General features: G+C 45.6%; 1 protein-coding gene across 4 annotated transcripts in view; it reads left to right on the top strand.

The window, feature by feature from the left end:
* The first annotated feature begins 78 nt into the window (after positions 1–78).
* The window catches only part of LOC135098887 (uncharacterized), a 25,698-nt gene continuing 10,661 nt past the window's right edge, over positions 79–15,115 (top strand). For 2 of the 4 annotated variants that reach the window (XR_010267473.1, XR_010267474.1), the window contains exon 1: positions 79–187. Coding sequence is in view for 2 of the 4 variants with exons in the window: in XM_064001301.1 (XP_063857371.1) it covers positions 105–187 (83 nt within the window). In the remaining 2 variants the exon portion in view is untranslated. The remainder of the gene's footprint in view (positions 188–15,115) is intronic. The other 2 variants (XM_064001301.1, XM_064001300.1) reach the window with 1 other exon arrangement.

Below are 15,115 nucleotides of genomic sequence, written 5' to 3'. Positions count from 1 at the left end.
ACGTAAGAAAGAAAACCCCGTTGAAAAAGCAGAATCAACTGGACTTCCGCGGGAAACTACAACGATCATCATCAATCCACTGCTATTTCCTCCGCGTAAAAGCAATGCAAGATGTGCTACCTCGTTTTGGAGGTGTTTTCAGGACACAGGGAAGGAAGATGAAACCTGACTATCTTGCACCTCAAAGGTAAGAATGCCTTACAAAATAATGTTAATAGTTGCTAGAGTCTGATTTTCTGTGTTTTAGTGCTGTGCAAGCTAATTATATAATGTCTACTCTACCAAGTCACTGATTGTAGATATAATATGCCCTTTTTTCGTGCCAAAATTGAAAAGAGCAACTGTTATATCAAAGTGAAAGCCTAGATCGTGTAAATCACACATGAAGTACAGGAGAGCAGGTTCTGGCACACCATATCAGGTTTCCGTTGTTGTCATATATGGTGTGGGCAATGACCCTGGTTTAGTCGTCCTGCTTAAGCCATGTGTGTATTGGTTTATAATTTTATCCATGGCATTGCGTCTGACATTATCATATGTTTGTATGTTTATGTTGTGGTTTTGTTTCTGACATTATTTCTGTTAGTATTATTCGTATATATATGTGGAGTGTGATGTGCGCTTCATGGCGTTAACTACCAATTAGGCAATCAGCCGTCTTGCCCGACCACTTGTATCACAACCCTAACTTGCCTCATTATTGACCTGTCATGCCGCGCTTCATTGCTTCCACTGTAACTCAAGTAGATCACAGAGAATACTGGGCTAAAAAGTTAAGTTTCGAGACTATTCCTGCTAATGAGGTATAAAAATCAAATTCATTATAAATATGTGTCGTATTGCCCGAAACTACACTAAAACTATTATTGAGATCGATAACCAGCTGAATAAGTTCCACATTAGCAGAAAAAAATATGTAGTGTTGCTGAATATTTTGTTACAGTAATTTATTTTTTTTAGCATTTATAATTACATTAGTATGCGTTTGCTTAGTGGCCGCCCCGTTCTCTATGAAGACAGCTTGCCACCAACCGTCATACCGCTTCGTTGAGTTTTCTTGTCTTTCGTGTAGTCTTTGTTTAGATGGAGTGTGGCGTCATGGTGGGTGAGGGATGAATGTACAGTGTAAGAGGAGGAAGGGGAGGGGGAGCGGGAGGGGTAGGAGGAAAAGGAGAAAGCAAATGGTTATCTCGAAGTGATCGTCTACCTTGCTTCATGTTCTCCTCGTCCTCCTCCTTCTCCTCCTCCTCCTCCTCCTTCTCCTCCTCCTCTTTCTTCTCTTCCTTCTCCTCTTTCTTCTTTTTTTCTCTTTTTACTACTGTCATTGTTGTTGTTGTTGTTATTGTTGTTGTTGTTGTTGTTGTTGTTATTGTTGTTGTTGTTGTTGTTGTTGTTGTTGTTGTTGTTGTTAATGATGATGATGATGATGATGACGTTAATAATAATGATGATGATAATAATAATGCATTAGTAGCGTAACAACTTGCAGGGATTACTTCCTATATGCAACTGATCTTCCTTCATCCTGCTTCGTCAGATAATGTTCCCATTTAGGCCGAGATAAAATATCTACACTCACAAAACGGCTCCCAGCTTTATAGCGCCTACTGGGAGGTGATGCTGACGTGTAGCATCACCTCACGGCCACGTCCACAGATGTGTTAAGAAAATGAAAAAGAATGCCAGTTAGAATCTATTATTAGTAACGATCAGAGAAAATACAGATATAATATTTTTTCATTTGATTATAACGCATTTTTTTATATGTTACAGGCCTTTATCTTAGCTATACATCACAATATCTTTACATTTACATGACTATCTAGTGTATCGCCACAGCGCCATATGACCTCTGATGTCAGTCTGCCACCTTTTCATAATTTTAAAGCATTCAAATTCAGTAAGTAATTTGATAAGGCAAAATCAATTTCTATTCAACAAAAGCAAAAGTATAACGTTGTAGTAGTAGTGGTGGTAATGGTGGTGGTGGTGGTGGTGGTAGAGATGGTGGTAGTAGTAGTAGTAGTAGTAGTAGTAGTAGTAGTAGTAGTATAACTGTAACAACAATAGCAACAAAACGAAAAATCATAAACACACACACACACACAAAAAAAAAAACTTTCGCTCCCTTTTTCTCCCCCAATACTTTCACATACAGTTTAGAAAGTACCCCCTCTCCCCTTATATTCTTCCACACGGACACCCTTCAGAGATGACTCGCTGATGCCGGGGAGTCCTCACACACACAATCACCCTTGGCAAGCAATTATCATAGAATGGCAGGCGCGTAAGCCACCCACCAAGCCCCTTATTGCCTCGCCTCCTCCCCCGCGCGGCGCTGAATGGGGAAGTTGACACAATGAGCTTCGGGGGAGAGCGGGAAAGTTGACACAATGGAAGGCATCATAAAATGGCAGTAATTGGAGAAAGAGCCTGATGGCGGGATTGTGATAGCGGCCACTGATGAGAACCGTGGCCAGGCTATTTTGGGCTGGCTTTGTGACGTTATAGAGAGAGAGAGAGAGAGAGAGAGAGAGAGAGAGAGAGAGAGCTGGAATGAACCGCTTCAAGTAGTGATTCGAGACGCTTGGGATACTGTCATACACACACACACACACACACACACACACACACACACACACACACACAGATTCAAAATAATGAAATAACACCCCAGAAAGTCGTAGTTGTGCAGTAGCGAAAAAGAAAAGTAAAAAAAAAAAAGTTGTTTCGTGTTGTTAATGGTGGTGCAAAACATTAAAGGATGGAATAGGAGAGAAAGGAGAGAAACGTATGAGGAAATGAAGGAGAAACTAAAAAGAAGAGGAAAAGAAAGGTGGAGATGAAAAAAGAGGAGGATAGGAGTTAAATAGGGGAAAAGAAGGAGGAGGAGGAAGGTGGGAGATGAAATGGAGGAGAGTAGGAGATAAAAAAAAAGGAGGAAGAGAAGGAGGAAAGGGGGTGGGAGACGAGAAAGGACTACTGAAGGAGAAAAGGAATTACAGGAGAGGAAAGACGAGTCGTTTGATGGGAGATGGAAAGATGAAGGAGGAAAGAAAAAAAAAAAATAGGGAAAAAAACAGTAGCACGAGAGAAAGAATTCAGAACGAGAACTAGAAGATGGAAGAGCAGGATGAGCAGAAAGCTGAGGAGGAGGAGGAGGAGGAGGAGGAGGAGGTGATGGAAGAGCAGGAACAAGAGGTGGTGGAAGAGCAGGAGAAGGAATAGGTGGCAGAAAGCGTAGAAGGAGAAGAAGGAGGTGATGGAAGAGCAGGAAGAGGAGAAGGAGAAGGATGTGATGGAAAAAAACAAGAGGAGAAGGAGGTGAAAGTAATGGAAGAGCAGAAGAAGGTGGAAGTGGAAGAGTAGGAGAAACAAGAGAAGATAGTGAAAGTGTAGGAGGAGGAGGAGGAGGAGGAGGAGGATGTGGAAAACCAGGATGAGGAACTAATGGAAACATAGAAGATGATGGAAAAGGAAGAGACGAAGGAGGAAGAGGAGGAGGTGGTAGAGGAAGCGTAGAAGCAGAATGAGGTGTAGGTGTGGTGTGGAGGAGGAGGAGGAGGAGGAGGAGGAGGAGGAGGTGGTGGTAAGCCTGTTTCTGGTGTCTCGTGATCCCCCAGTGAGTGCGGAGATTACCTGGTCTGGCGATACACTCACTAATAAACAGCAACAGCTCGGCTAATGCTGGATTGCCGTGCGATAAGAAAGACTGGCAGAGATAGTTTGCCTGAGATGTATTGTGGTTAGGATAATTCTCTCAAGCTGGAGTGAATAGCAAAGATTTAAGTATTATCTCTCTCTCTCTCTCTCTCTCTCTCTCTCTCTCTCTCTCTCTCTCTCTCTCTCTCTCTCTCTCTCTCTCTGTAATGTACCAAATGATGATAAGGAATAATATTTAGCACTCTTACGTGTCATCGGCGCCATATGACCCTTTTGTTGACGCACGTTAAGATTGTAAGTTAGTCAGTCAGCCAGTCAGTCAGTCAATCGGTCGGTCAGTGAGTCAGTCCGTCAGTCTTTTATGTCTTGCGAGTAGCTATCTTATCTTTGAAATTCTCCTTCTTAATGGTAACTTTGACATTTCCTTTTCCTCTATTTGTTTCCTTTCTTTTCTTGCTCTCTTTTTTTTTTCCTGTCCTGTTATGTGTTTTTGTTATTCCTCCTCCTCCTCCTCCATCTCTCTTCTTCTCTTAACCTACTACTAGTACTACTACTACTACTACTACTACTACTACTACTACTACTACTACTACTGCTACTACTACTACCACTACTGAGTATCCGACCATATAATGTTTTAGAGCCTCACGGTTCCTTAAACTACAGAAGGAGGAAGAGGAGGAGGAGGAAGAGGAGAAGGAGGAGGAGGAGGAGTAGATAGTAACCGAGAGAGGCGCGAAGCGTGAGAGTAGGTAGACCTATTTCTCTCTCTCTCTCTCTCTCTCTCTCTCTCTCTCTCTCTCTCTCTCTCTCTCTCTCTCTCTCTCTCTCTCTCTCTCTCTCAAAAGTATGTAGAAACACAAAGAAAGTTTCGTGTTGTGTGCTGCTCTTGCCAAATAAACCTGTTATTATTATTATTATTATTATTATTATTATTATTATTATTATTATTATTATTATTATTATCATTATTATTATTATTATTATTATTATAATTATTATGTTATCATCATCATCATCATCATCATTATCATCATTATCATTATAGCAGTGGTAGTAGTAGTAGTAGTAGTAGAAGTAGTAGTAGTAGTAGAAGTAGTAGTAGTAGCAGCAGCAGTAGTAGTAGTAATAGTAGTAGTAGTAGTAGTAGTAGTAGTAGTAGTAGTAGTAGTAGTAGTAGTAGTAGTAGCTGTAGTAGTAGTAGTAGTAGTAGTAGTAGTAGTAGTAGTAGTAGTAGCAGTAGTAGAAGTATAAGAGTGAATCTTGGCTGCGGAATTTTATAAAAGACTGTAGTACAAAAAGAGGTGTTCGAAAAATTCTATATAGGTGGTTATGGGGAAAATCGTGCAGCACCGGAAGGGTAAAACAATGGCGGAGTGTGTTAATGTAAAGTGTAGGGAGCTAAGTGTTCTTGTTCCTTTGTGTGCTTAAGAGGAGGGGAGCAAAGTACTGGTGGGAATGAAATGAGGAAGTTATGTTTTGCTCTTTTCATTCGAGGAGGAGATGAAGAGATCTTATCATTTAATTGCGGGAGCGATGGAATGAAAAACACTTACTGAAAGATGCTGTTTTCCTTTTTATTTGGGTGAGGTGGCAAGTGGGTGTAGGTGAGGAAGAAGATGAGATTTTGAAGAGATAAAAAGAAAGTAATGTTTGCGAGATGAGAAGGTGTCATTTTTTTTTTATTTTTACCTTTATTATTATTTTATTTACTCATTTATTTATTTTTTAGTCATGTGGGAAGTGAATGTAGATAGAAAAGAGGATAAAGAAGAGAAGTTCATTTTCTTTTACATTTTGAAGAGACAAGATGGGAGTAATGTTTGCAAGGTCAGACAGTGAAGCTTTCTTTTTTCATGAGTGAGTTAGGAATATGGCTACAAATAAAGGATGTGAAAAGAAAATATTTTTTAATCTATTTATTGAAAGAACAGGAAAAGAAACACGGATTATAAGGAAAGGAAGAAGCTGTACAGTCCTTCTTTCCTTTTAAGTGAGTGAGTGAGTCAGCGGTTGGAAGAGAAGATGGGCAAGAGGAGGAGGAGGAGGAAGAGGAGGAGGAGCAGGGGAAGGAGTTTCTTTTAAAGTGTAGATATAAAGGACTAAAGTACTAGATATAAGATGAGAAAGTTGTGTTTTCCTTTATTTTCATTATTCTGGTGAGTGGGGCGCTCGTTGGAGGAGGAACAAGAGAAGGGAGGAGTTGGAAAAGAAGCAAATAAAAAAAGGTAAGACTAAAGTACTGATAGCAAAGAGATGAAGATTAATTTAGTTAAAAGTAGCCTAGTTGGAGAAAAAACAAAAGAAGGGGAGGTTGAGAAGAAAGAGGATGAGTTTTTTTTAAGTGTATATAAAGAACCTAAATACTGATGGCAAAGAATTAAGGAAGTGTTGTCTCTCCCTTTTAATGAAGGAAGGAAGAGGGGGAGGAAGAAGAGGGAAAGAGGTGTGGGTGTTACGATAGCGGGCTTATTGAACGTGTATGTTAGGTGAGGTAAGGCTTAAGGTAAGTTGGATTAGCTTAAGTGAGGATTAGAATAAGTCTTTTTCCTGATAGTCTTTTTTTTTTTTTTTACATTCAGAACATTGTAAGAGAAAATATAAAACTAACGTAATTCTTTCTAGGCTAACGAACTAAAGACTGTAGTAGAAAAAAAAAAAAAAGGAAAAAGGAAAATAAGCTAATTAAAACACCTGCAAGCGATGGTGGGGAAACATTATCAGGCAGTGGAGGGGTTAGGTTAGGTTAGGGGGAAGGCTTGGGTTAGGCTATGTTAGGTTAGGCGTAGGGCAACAGCGCGTTCATGCCGTAGACTCATTCACGGTTTGATGCTCCGCCTTGTTCCTTCTCGTGCTACTGAGCTAGTAGGCAGGAGCAGCAGCAGTAGGATCCCCACACTCTCGTTTTCTTTCTCTAGCGCCTCCTCCTCCGTTTTCCTCGTTCTAATGTTCTTCTATTTTACATCTTTCTCATCTGTTTTTCTCTCTTTTTTTTTTCTGGTTTATGTTTCTATTTTGTTCAGTTTTGCTCGTGTACATTTATTTGGCTTGTTTTCGTTCTGTTTTGTTTATTTTTCCATCAATTTTCTTTTTTCTTTTGTTGTCGTTGTTGTTGTTATGTGAATATTTCCCTACTTTATCTTACATCTTACTACAGGGAAGAGAAGAAAGGAAGAAGCAGTTAGAAGAGAAGGACAATAATAGAGATAAAAGAAAGAGAAGAGGAATATGAGTAGAGATGGAAGAGAAAGGAATCGAAATAAAAAGGGAATGTAGACACGATAGAGAGAGAGAGAGAGAGAGAGAGAGAGAGAGAGAGAGAGAGAGAGAGAGAGAGAGAGAGAGAGAGAGAGATTATGACTGAAAGGTAGAAAAGACAAAACAAGAGAGGTGGAAGAAGGTTAACTGAAAGCATGGAGACGAAAGAAAAAAGGAAGAAAACAAGATAGATGAAAAAAAGTAAGAAGAGAGAGAGAGAGAGAGAGAGAGAGAGAGAGAGAGAGAGAGAGAGAGAGAGAGAGAGAGAGAGAGAGACCGAAACCTAGAGGAAAAACAAAAAGCCAAAATATTTAACAGAGAAACAAACACGGACTACTCTTTGAGATTTTAAGGAAGAAGCAGAGGAAGAAGGAAACGAAGAAGAGTGACAGGCAAAGCTGGGGAACTGTCAGGAACAAGGGAGTCGATAATAAAAAAGAAATATATGAAAGGTTTTAAAAGGAGGAAAAAGTGAGGCGAGGTGAAGGAGGGAGGCTGGGCCAGGAGGGGCGGGGCGGACGGCGATTCAATACAGAAGATCACTGGAAAGATCAAAAGAGCCTCCGGGCGATATCTAATAAAAATATAACTGAGCCAACACCGCCATCTTGCCCTGAGAGAGAGAGAGAGAGAGAGAGAGAGAGAGAGAGAGAGAGAGAGAGAGAGAGGGAACTTTTTTGTGTCAATCAGTTTACGTATTACGCAGGGTACATTGTTTAGGTAGAATGTGCACACTTATATATATATATATATATATATATATATATATATATATATATATATATATATATATATATATATATATATATATATATATATATACTCGTATATATATATAATATATATATATATATATATATATATATATATATATATATATATATATATATATATATATATATATATATATATATATCTCGCGCGCGCGCACACACACACACACACACACACACACACACACACACACACACACACACACACACACACACACACACACACACACACACACACACACACACACACACACACAGATAAGCTTAAGATCATACAGTTAATATCCATCTAAATGTGGATGACTGACAAGAATTGTGTCTAAATAATCATCGTTAAATAAGCTTTTACAAATATTGATTAATTCCTGCCCTTCAGGTAACAAGTCCCTTACAGCGATGCGTTCAAGGCAATAGTGTTGCAAAGTGTTGGCATCGGGAAGGTTACACAGCCTGTAGGTGGAGTAGTGAGGCACGTCCTCTGCATGGGAGACCTGCCACACCGGGCAGTAGCCCATCCTCAGCCTGGCACTCACAACATTGTGTCTCGCACCGTGAGTCCGTGACGACGATACATATGAGGAGCAGCGAGAAATTTGTCATGGTGTTGGATGGAAACACTGCTTTGCCCTCTCAACGTTTCTGCGATGTGTACCACCGTGGAGTGAACGTCCGAATATAATCTTTCTTATAACAACTTAGGGAGGGAGTATCACGCATGTCAAGTAAATTGAGAGCACAGACAGCTTTGGCGAGACTATCAAGTGACATTATTTGGAAGTCTGACATGAGAAGGTACCACAAGAATGATATGACTAACCTGTTGCCTTGAGCTGTGGCCAGCTGACGTAATGTTTTCTGTACATCTTCCTGGTGCGTTGGTCTTAGAGAAGCGAGGGCGTAAAGAGCCGACTGTGAGTCGCCGGCTCACTGCTCTCCTCCGGGCGGCACCATTGTCACGGAGAATATGGAGCACACGGCACTCCCATCCTCCTACAGCTAGCCGTCAACGTACGAGTAGACGTGATGCGCCGCCGGAACAGAGGCAGACGCTCTGGCAATGGTCTCTAAAGCCAGGTGTTTCTGCAGGAGAGGAAGGTCTGCTTTGAAGGTCTGAGTAAAGGAGACGTCCGGTTGAGGAACACGCCATGGTGGTAATCCAGGATCAATTTCTGCCTCAGGAACATCAACAGCCAGTCTGCGAATGGTATCACATACCATCTTGGTGAGGATGCGGCCGCCAGGTCGAAGTAGAGGTCTGGACGCGTCTGGATTGAGTGAAGTTCTGATAACATTAAAGTAATGAGGAACATAATGGTGAGAGTAGAGGCACTTTACGCTGAAGTGACATTCGCGTATATCCTCTTAAGAACCATGCATGGTGGAGAGTGGACACCCCAGGATAAATCTCATCACTCTATTTTGAAATTTTCCGAGAGGCTCCAATGTCATCTTGGAGACCTGAATGAGAAAAAGAGAAAAGTAATTGATGACTGATCGAATGAATAGTACGTAAATGGTCTTGGACACAGGGATGGAAACTCCTGAGGCAGAGAGAGAGAGAGAGAGAGAGAGAGAGAGAGAGAGAGAGAGAGAGAGAGAGAGAGAGAGAGAGAGAGAGTTTATGATCATGCACTTTTAATTTATTGTGACGGAAAACAAGTGACAGGAGCAGCGTAGCGGTGGTGAGGTGGTGGTAATGAGCACAATTACGGAAATGATGATGGCAATGATACAATAAACACTTTTCCTCTTCACTTCCACTCATTCCTTTTATAATATAGAATGAAAGCAATTCCACGGTTTTGAAAAGTACTTCGAATGAAAAAAGGTTCTACTTGAGAAACCTTTAATCAATCTTGTAACTTTCTTTCTGCATTCTTTTTTTATTTATTTATTTATTTATTTATTTTTTTTTTTGCAAACATTTGAGTAAAATCTGAGATACATTTTCCTTTCGAACGTACAAAATGAAAAAAAAACTTCCTTAAAAACATTTTAATCACTGTTATATAAACATTCACCTTCATTTTTTATACTGACTGACTTTCGCAGAGTATGAGGAGATATTTCAAAACGATGATCGTGCATGTTTTTGAGGCGAGGTGGCGGCTGCATAGGGCGTCAAGGGAGGGCAAGGAGGGGGCACTGCGGTGAGGTGAGGTGTGGAGGAGCAGCTTCTCAGAGACGCCTTACGTGTGTGGGGAGAGTGGGCCAAGTCCCGCCCTTAGACACGAAAAGTTACGAAGCAAATGTGGGGGAACTGAGAGATGACGCGAGGAGGGAGAGGGAGAGAGAGAAGCAGGACGGGAGGAGGGAAGATGAAGTGGTATTTTGAGGAGGAAAGGGAGCCAGCCAGTAGATATTTTGAGGGAGCAGAAATAGGAGAGGAGGGACAGGCATGACATAGGAGCAAAGGAGTGTGGAACAAGGGACTCCAGGATGAAAGAAAGTCGTAAAGAGGGAGGAAAGAAAAGAGGGGAGAGGACTTGGGCTGAGGAGACACCGTGAAAGGATTGGAGGAGGACTAGGAGGAGGAGGAGGAGGAAGAAGAAGAGGATGAAGAAGAAGAAGAAGAGGAGGAGAAGGAAGAAGGAGAGAAGGAAGAGGAGGAGGCGTAGAAAAGACCGTTGAGATGGAAAGCAAGAGCGAAGAAGGAAAAAAAATATATATAGGTGGGAATCGGGAAAGACGGAACTTAAGAGTGAGAGCCGCGAAGAACACGCTGGAGATGGAGGAGGTGGGACTCTAGAATAGGGAGGAGGAGGAGGAGGAGGAGGAGGAGGAGGAGGAGATACTGGAGGAGAAGGGCGACGTCGGAAGCTGGCGGCAGTTTGGTGGGCCGCCTCCTACCGCGCCCAAAGTGTTTATGGCGCGATCCACAATTCTTGGAGGTTTATAAGAGCCCTACATAACACTCGTGTCCTTCCTGCCGGGGGAACTAACGCCCGACTAATGCTGCCGTGCCCTCGACGCCCCCAGACAGAAATATCCAAACCTCGGCCACGCCACAACCCGAAGCTTCGTCTCGCTACCACCTCTTCCTCTCTCTCTCTCTCTCTCTCTCTCTGTGTGGTTGTTAGCTAGTTGTGTGAACGAGTGAATGAGCGAGACTTGTGTGAGGCATGAATACGTGTATGAGTGAACGAGCTAGGCTTCAGTCATAAGTGTTAAGTTGAAGTGCGCGGCCTGGCGCCGAGAGATCACCTACCTCCAGCCTTCTATTCACACCTTCTGTGAATAAACACCTGCACTGTTACCTGCGTTTCCTGTGCCCCTGCTGGTCAAGAGTCGAACATGGCGCAGTGAGTAGGATCAGGACAAGGCTGCAGTGGGTACGGCGCAGAATGGAGAAGCAGTTGGAGGCGCTGGCTGCCCTGCTAGCGCGACAGTCGGAGCAGAGTCAGGCTCGCGAGGAGCGTTTAACCCAGCTGCTGGAGAGAGTGGGGACACAAGCTCCCAGTCGCACCACGGCGAGCAATGAAGGCGAAACCACAGCCCGCAGCACGTCTACCCAGGGCGCGAGGTTCCCGACGTCCGCCACCATCATTCCTCACTTAACGGCGTCAGCATCTTTACGTGAGTTCGACACGTGGCGCCATAAGTTTGAAGGATACGTAACCCTCGCCAGGATAGACTGTCTCTCCCTGGCTGAGCAGAGGGCGGCACTCGCTGCTGTCCTAGACGACGAGTGGACCCGTACACTTCGCTACGGGATAAGCTTACCGAGAGACGCGGAGTTAAGAACCATCCTCGATGCAATGTGTGAGTACCTGCGAAGCCAGCGCAACATCATCATGGATAGAAGAGACTTCTACTCCCGCGTGCAAGAAACGCAAGAAGGTTTTGACGACTTTTTATGTGCTGTAAAGGAAATCGCCAATTTCTGTGACTTTTGCGACCAGTGCATAAACCATCAGCTGCGTGACAGAATTGTCGTTGGGACACGAGACGAAGTGGCTCTGAAACGCATGCTGGAAAACAAGAAACTCACCCTTGAAAACGCCATAGATATTTGCAGAGCATCAGAGAGCGCTAACCAGTGTAGTGCAGTACTAAGGGGCGGCTCTCACTCTTCGAGCCATGGTGTGAACGCTGTCTCGAACTACAGGAAGGGCAGTTTCGGGGGCTCAAGCCCCACGGGCTGTTATCGTTGTGGCAAAGATTGTCGCAGTGACAAAAGGGGATGCCAGGCAATAGATAAAGTGTGTCGTAACTGCGGGAAAAGAGGGCATTTTGCGAGTGTATGTCAGCAGACAGTGAGGAAACGACGAGGAGCTTCGAGGAGTTCCTCAACTGTCTCTCCTCATCGCGGTGCAGGCCCGAGGCGGGGAGCCAGTGCCAGTGTATACCAGCTCTTATCAGGCGTATACACAAAGACGGTGACGGCACGACCTGCGCCCCAGGTGCTCATTACCGCCACACATCCCGCTGGAAGAGACAAGATTACGTGGACTCCTGACTCTGGGGCCGAAACGACCGTTATTGGCCTCGACACGGCAACACTCCTTGGAATCCCGCCCTCCAGCTTGGCGCCCGCTGATGGTGATGGACTTTATGCTGCCGGTAATCACCCCCTCACCTGTGTAGGAACTTTCTCGTCGCACTTGCAACTGGGCGACAGGGAAGCTGAGACTGTTGTGAGCGTGGTGAAGGAGGTGAAGGGGGCGCTGCTTAGCTGGTACGATTCCATCGCTCTCGGAATCCTCCCCGAAGATTTTCCGGCTCAAATCCGACCGCTACGCAGGGAAGAACAGCACACCGGCAACAGCTCCATCAAGTACCCGACCGCCTCGCAGCCACCTCTATCTACGCCCACAGAAGTGATCAGCTGGCCTCATTCCTACGACCCAACGCCACAGCAGCGTGCGGGGCACGCTGCTGCTGTGATCAAGGCCTTTCCCAGCGTCTTCGAAGCAAAGGAAGGTTTACGTGCAATGGCTGGTGGATCCATGGCCATCGAGTTGACAGACGACGCTCGACCCTTCGCCGTAACAGCATCTCGTACAATCCCTTACAATTGGCGTGAAGAAATTAAGAGCCAGTTGGAAGAGCTGCTTAACAAGGGAATCATCGAGAGTGTGGACTACCCTACGGCATGGTGCCACCCCATCGTGCCTGTCCCAAAAAAGACATCTGGTGTAAGGCTGTGTGTTGACCTGACACGACTCAACCGTTACGTGAAGAGGCCCGTGTATCCAGTGCGCTCACCTCATGACGCCATCGCCTCGATCGGGACCGGAGCAGTTTGGTTCACCACTCTTGATGCCAAGATGGGGTATTTTCAAGTCCCCATTAGAGAAGAAGACCAGGATTTAACCTGCTTCATAACACCTTGGGGTCGGTACAAGTTTCGGCGAGCGGTTATGGGTCTCGTCTCGTCTGGAGACGAGTATAACCGTCGAGGAGACCAAGCTCTCGGCGACATACCTAACACCATCAAGATCGTGGACGACATCCTGGCCTATGACTCCACCTACAGTGCGCACTTAGCCCATGTCATTCAGATTGTGCGGCGGTGTGACCAGCACGGCATCACTCTCAACCCACAGAAGTTTACATTCGCGGAAAGAGTGGTAGATTACTGTGGTTACTCTGTTTCTGGACAAGGCTACACGACAGACTCAAAGAAAGTTAAGGCAATCTCTGACTTCCCACGACCACAGCACATCACCGACTTACGATCATTCATGGGTCTTACAAACCAGCTTGGAAGCTTTTCTCCTGCTGTGGCTGCAGCTGCACAACCCCTCAGAGATCTCTTACGCCCGAAGAACAGTTGGTGCTGGTCTCCTAACCATGAAGAGGCGTTTGAGAAGGTGAAACAGTGTCTCGTCAGCCCACCTGTCTTGGCATACTTCGACCCATCATTACCAACGATGCTACAGACTGACGCCTCAAGGATGCACGGATTTGGATTCGTTCTCCTGCAGAAGCACAGTGACCAGTGGAAGATGGTGCAATGCGGGTCAAGATTTGTTACAGACACAGAGAGCCGCTATGCAGTAATAGAGTTGGAAATGGCTGCAATCGTCTGGGCAGTCAGGAAATGTGGCACCTACCTGAAAGGACTCCCTCACTTCGATCTAGTGCTCGACCACCGCCCGCTGATACCTCTCCTCAACAGCAAGTTGTTGGGAGAAATAGAGAACCAGCGGCTGCAGCGCATGAGGGGAGAAGCTTGCTCAGTATTCTTTCACAGCAAGCTGGCAAAAGGGATCGACACACTGTGTGCCCGACGCCCTCTCACGTGCTCCAGTACAGGACCCAGTGGAGGAAGAGGATGCTGCTACTTCTGGTGACCTCGACCCTCTCCACTCAGCGGTCATCTCAGCGTTATCTGCCACCAATGAGGACGGCGTCCGCTTAGCACCACTCAGGATCAGACTGTGGAAATGGTACGTGCCGCAGCAGCAAGAGACGGGGAGTACTGCTTGCTCAAGAACGTCATCATCGAGGGCTTCCCTGATCATTGCCACGACCTCGATCACCGCTTGCGTACGTACTGGCCGGTGCGCAGTCTGCTGGCCGTAGGCGACGACCTGGTGGTTTACGGGCCGAGGCTTCTTATTCCTCACAGCCTCCGCCGAGAAACACTAGAGCGACTCCATGACAGTCATCAGGGGATGGAGCGCACCAAGCGACAGGCCCGACAAACGGTGTACTGGCCTGGTATGGACAGAGACGTTGAGAACGTCGTTTCTGGATGCTCACTATGCCGTCCACTCCTACCAAGCCAAGCCAACGAACCTCTCTGGCAGGACACGGACACACCCAGCAGGGTGTTTGAGTCAGTTTCTGCAGACTACTTCCACGCAGCAGGCCGTACATACCTCGTGTATGTAGATCGCTTGTCTGGGTGGCCTCACGTGTCTGCATGCTCACGTCCAGCATCGGCTGATCAGCTCGTTCGTGTCCTTCGGGGTGTGTTCGCCGACACGGGCGTGCCTGTTCTCCTGAGGACTGACGGTGGACCGCAGTTCACTTCTTCATCGGTACGGCGCTTCCTGGCTCGATGGGGGGTGGAGCATCGTGTATCTTCACCTCATTATCCACGCTCCAATGGTCACGCCGAGGCAGCGGTCAAGTCCGTGAAGAAGCTGATCCTCACGACCACACAGCAGGGACACCTGGACGAGGATGCGTTCGCTCGCGGGTTGCTGGAACTGCGCAACACTCCGAGGGGCGGAAGGGCGATCACCAGCACAAGTCCTCTTCGGTCATCCTATGAGGTCCTGTGTCCCGGCTCATCATCGCTCATACGCTCAGCAGTGGCAGCGCGCTGCTGATGAGTGCGACGCCAAGGCAGAGCGACTGAGGAAGAAAGCGAAACTTCGCCACGACGCGTCCGCCCGTACTCTTCCTCTCCTGCACCTCGGTGGCCACGTCGACGTTCAAGATCACACGACAGGCCTCTGGGATCG

Source organism: Scylla paramamosain, unplaced genomic scaffold (genome assembly GCF_035594125.1).
Source record: "Scylla paramamosain isolate STU-SP2022 unplaced genomic scaffold, ASM3559412v1 Contig90, whole genome shotgun sequence".
NCBI lineage: Eukaryota > Metazoa > Arthropoda > Malacostraca > Decapoda > Portunidae > Scylla > Scylla paramamosain.
This window is presented reverse-complemented; position numbering and strand designations above follow the sequence as displayed.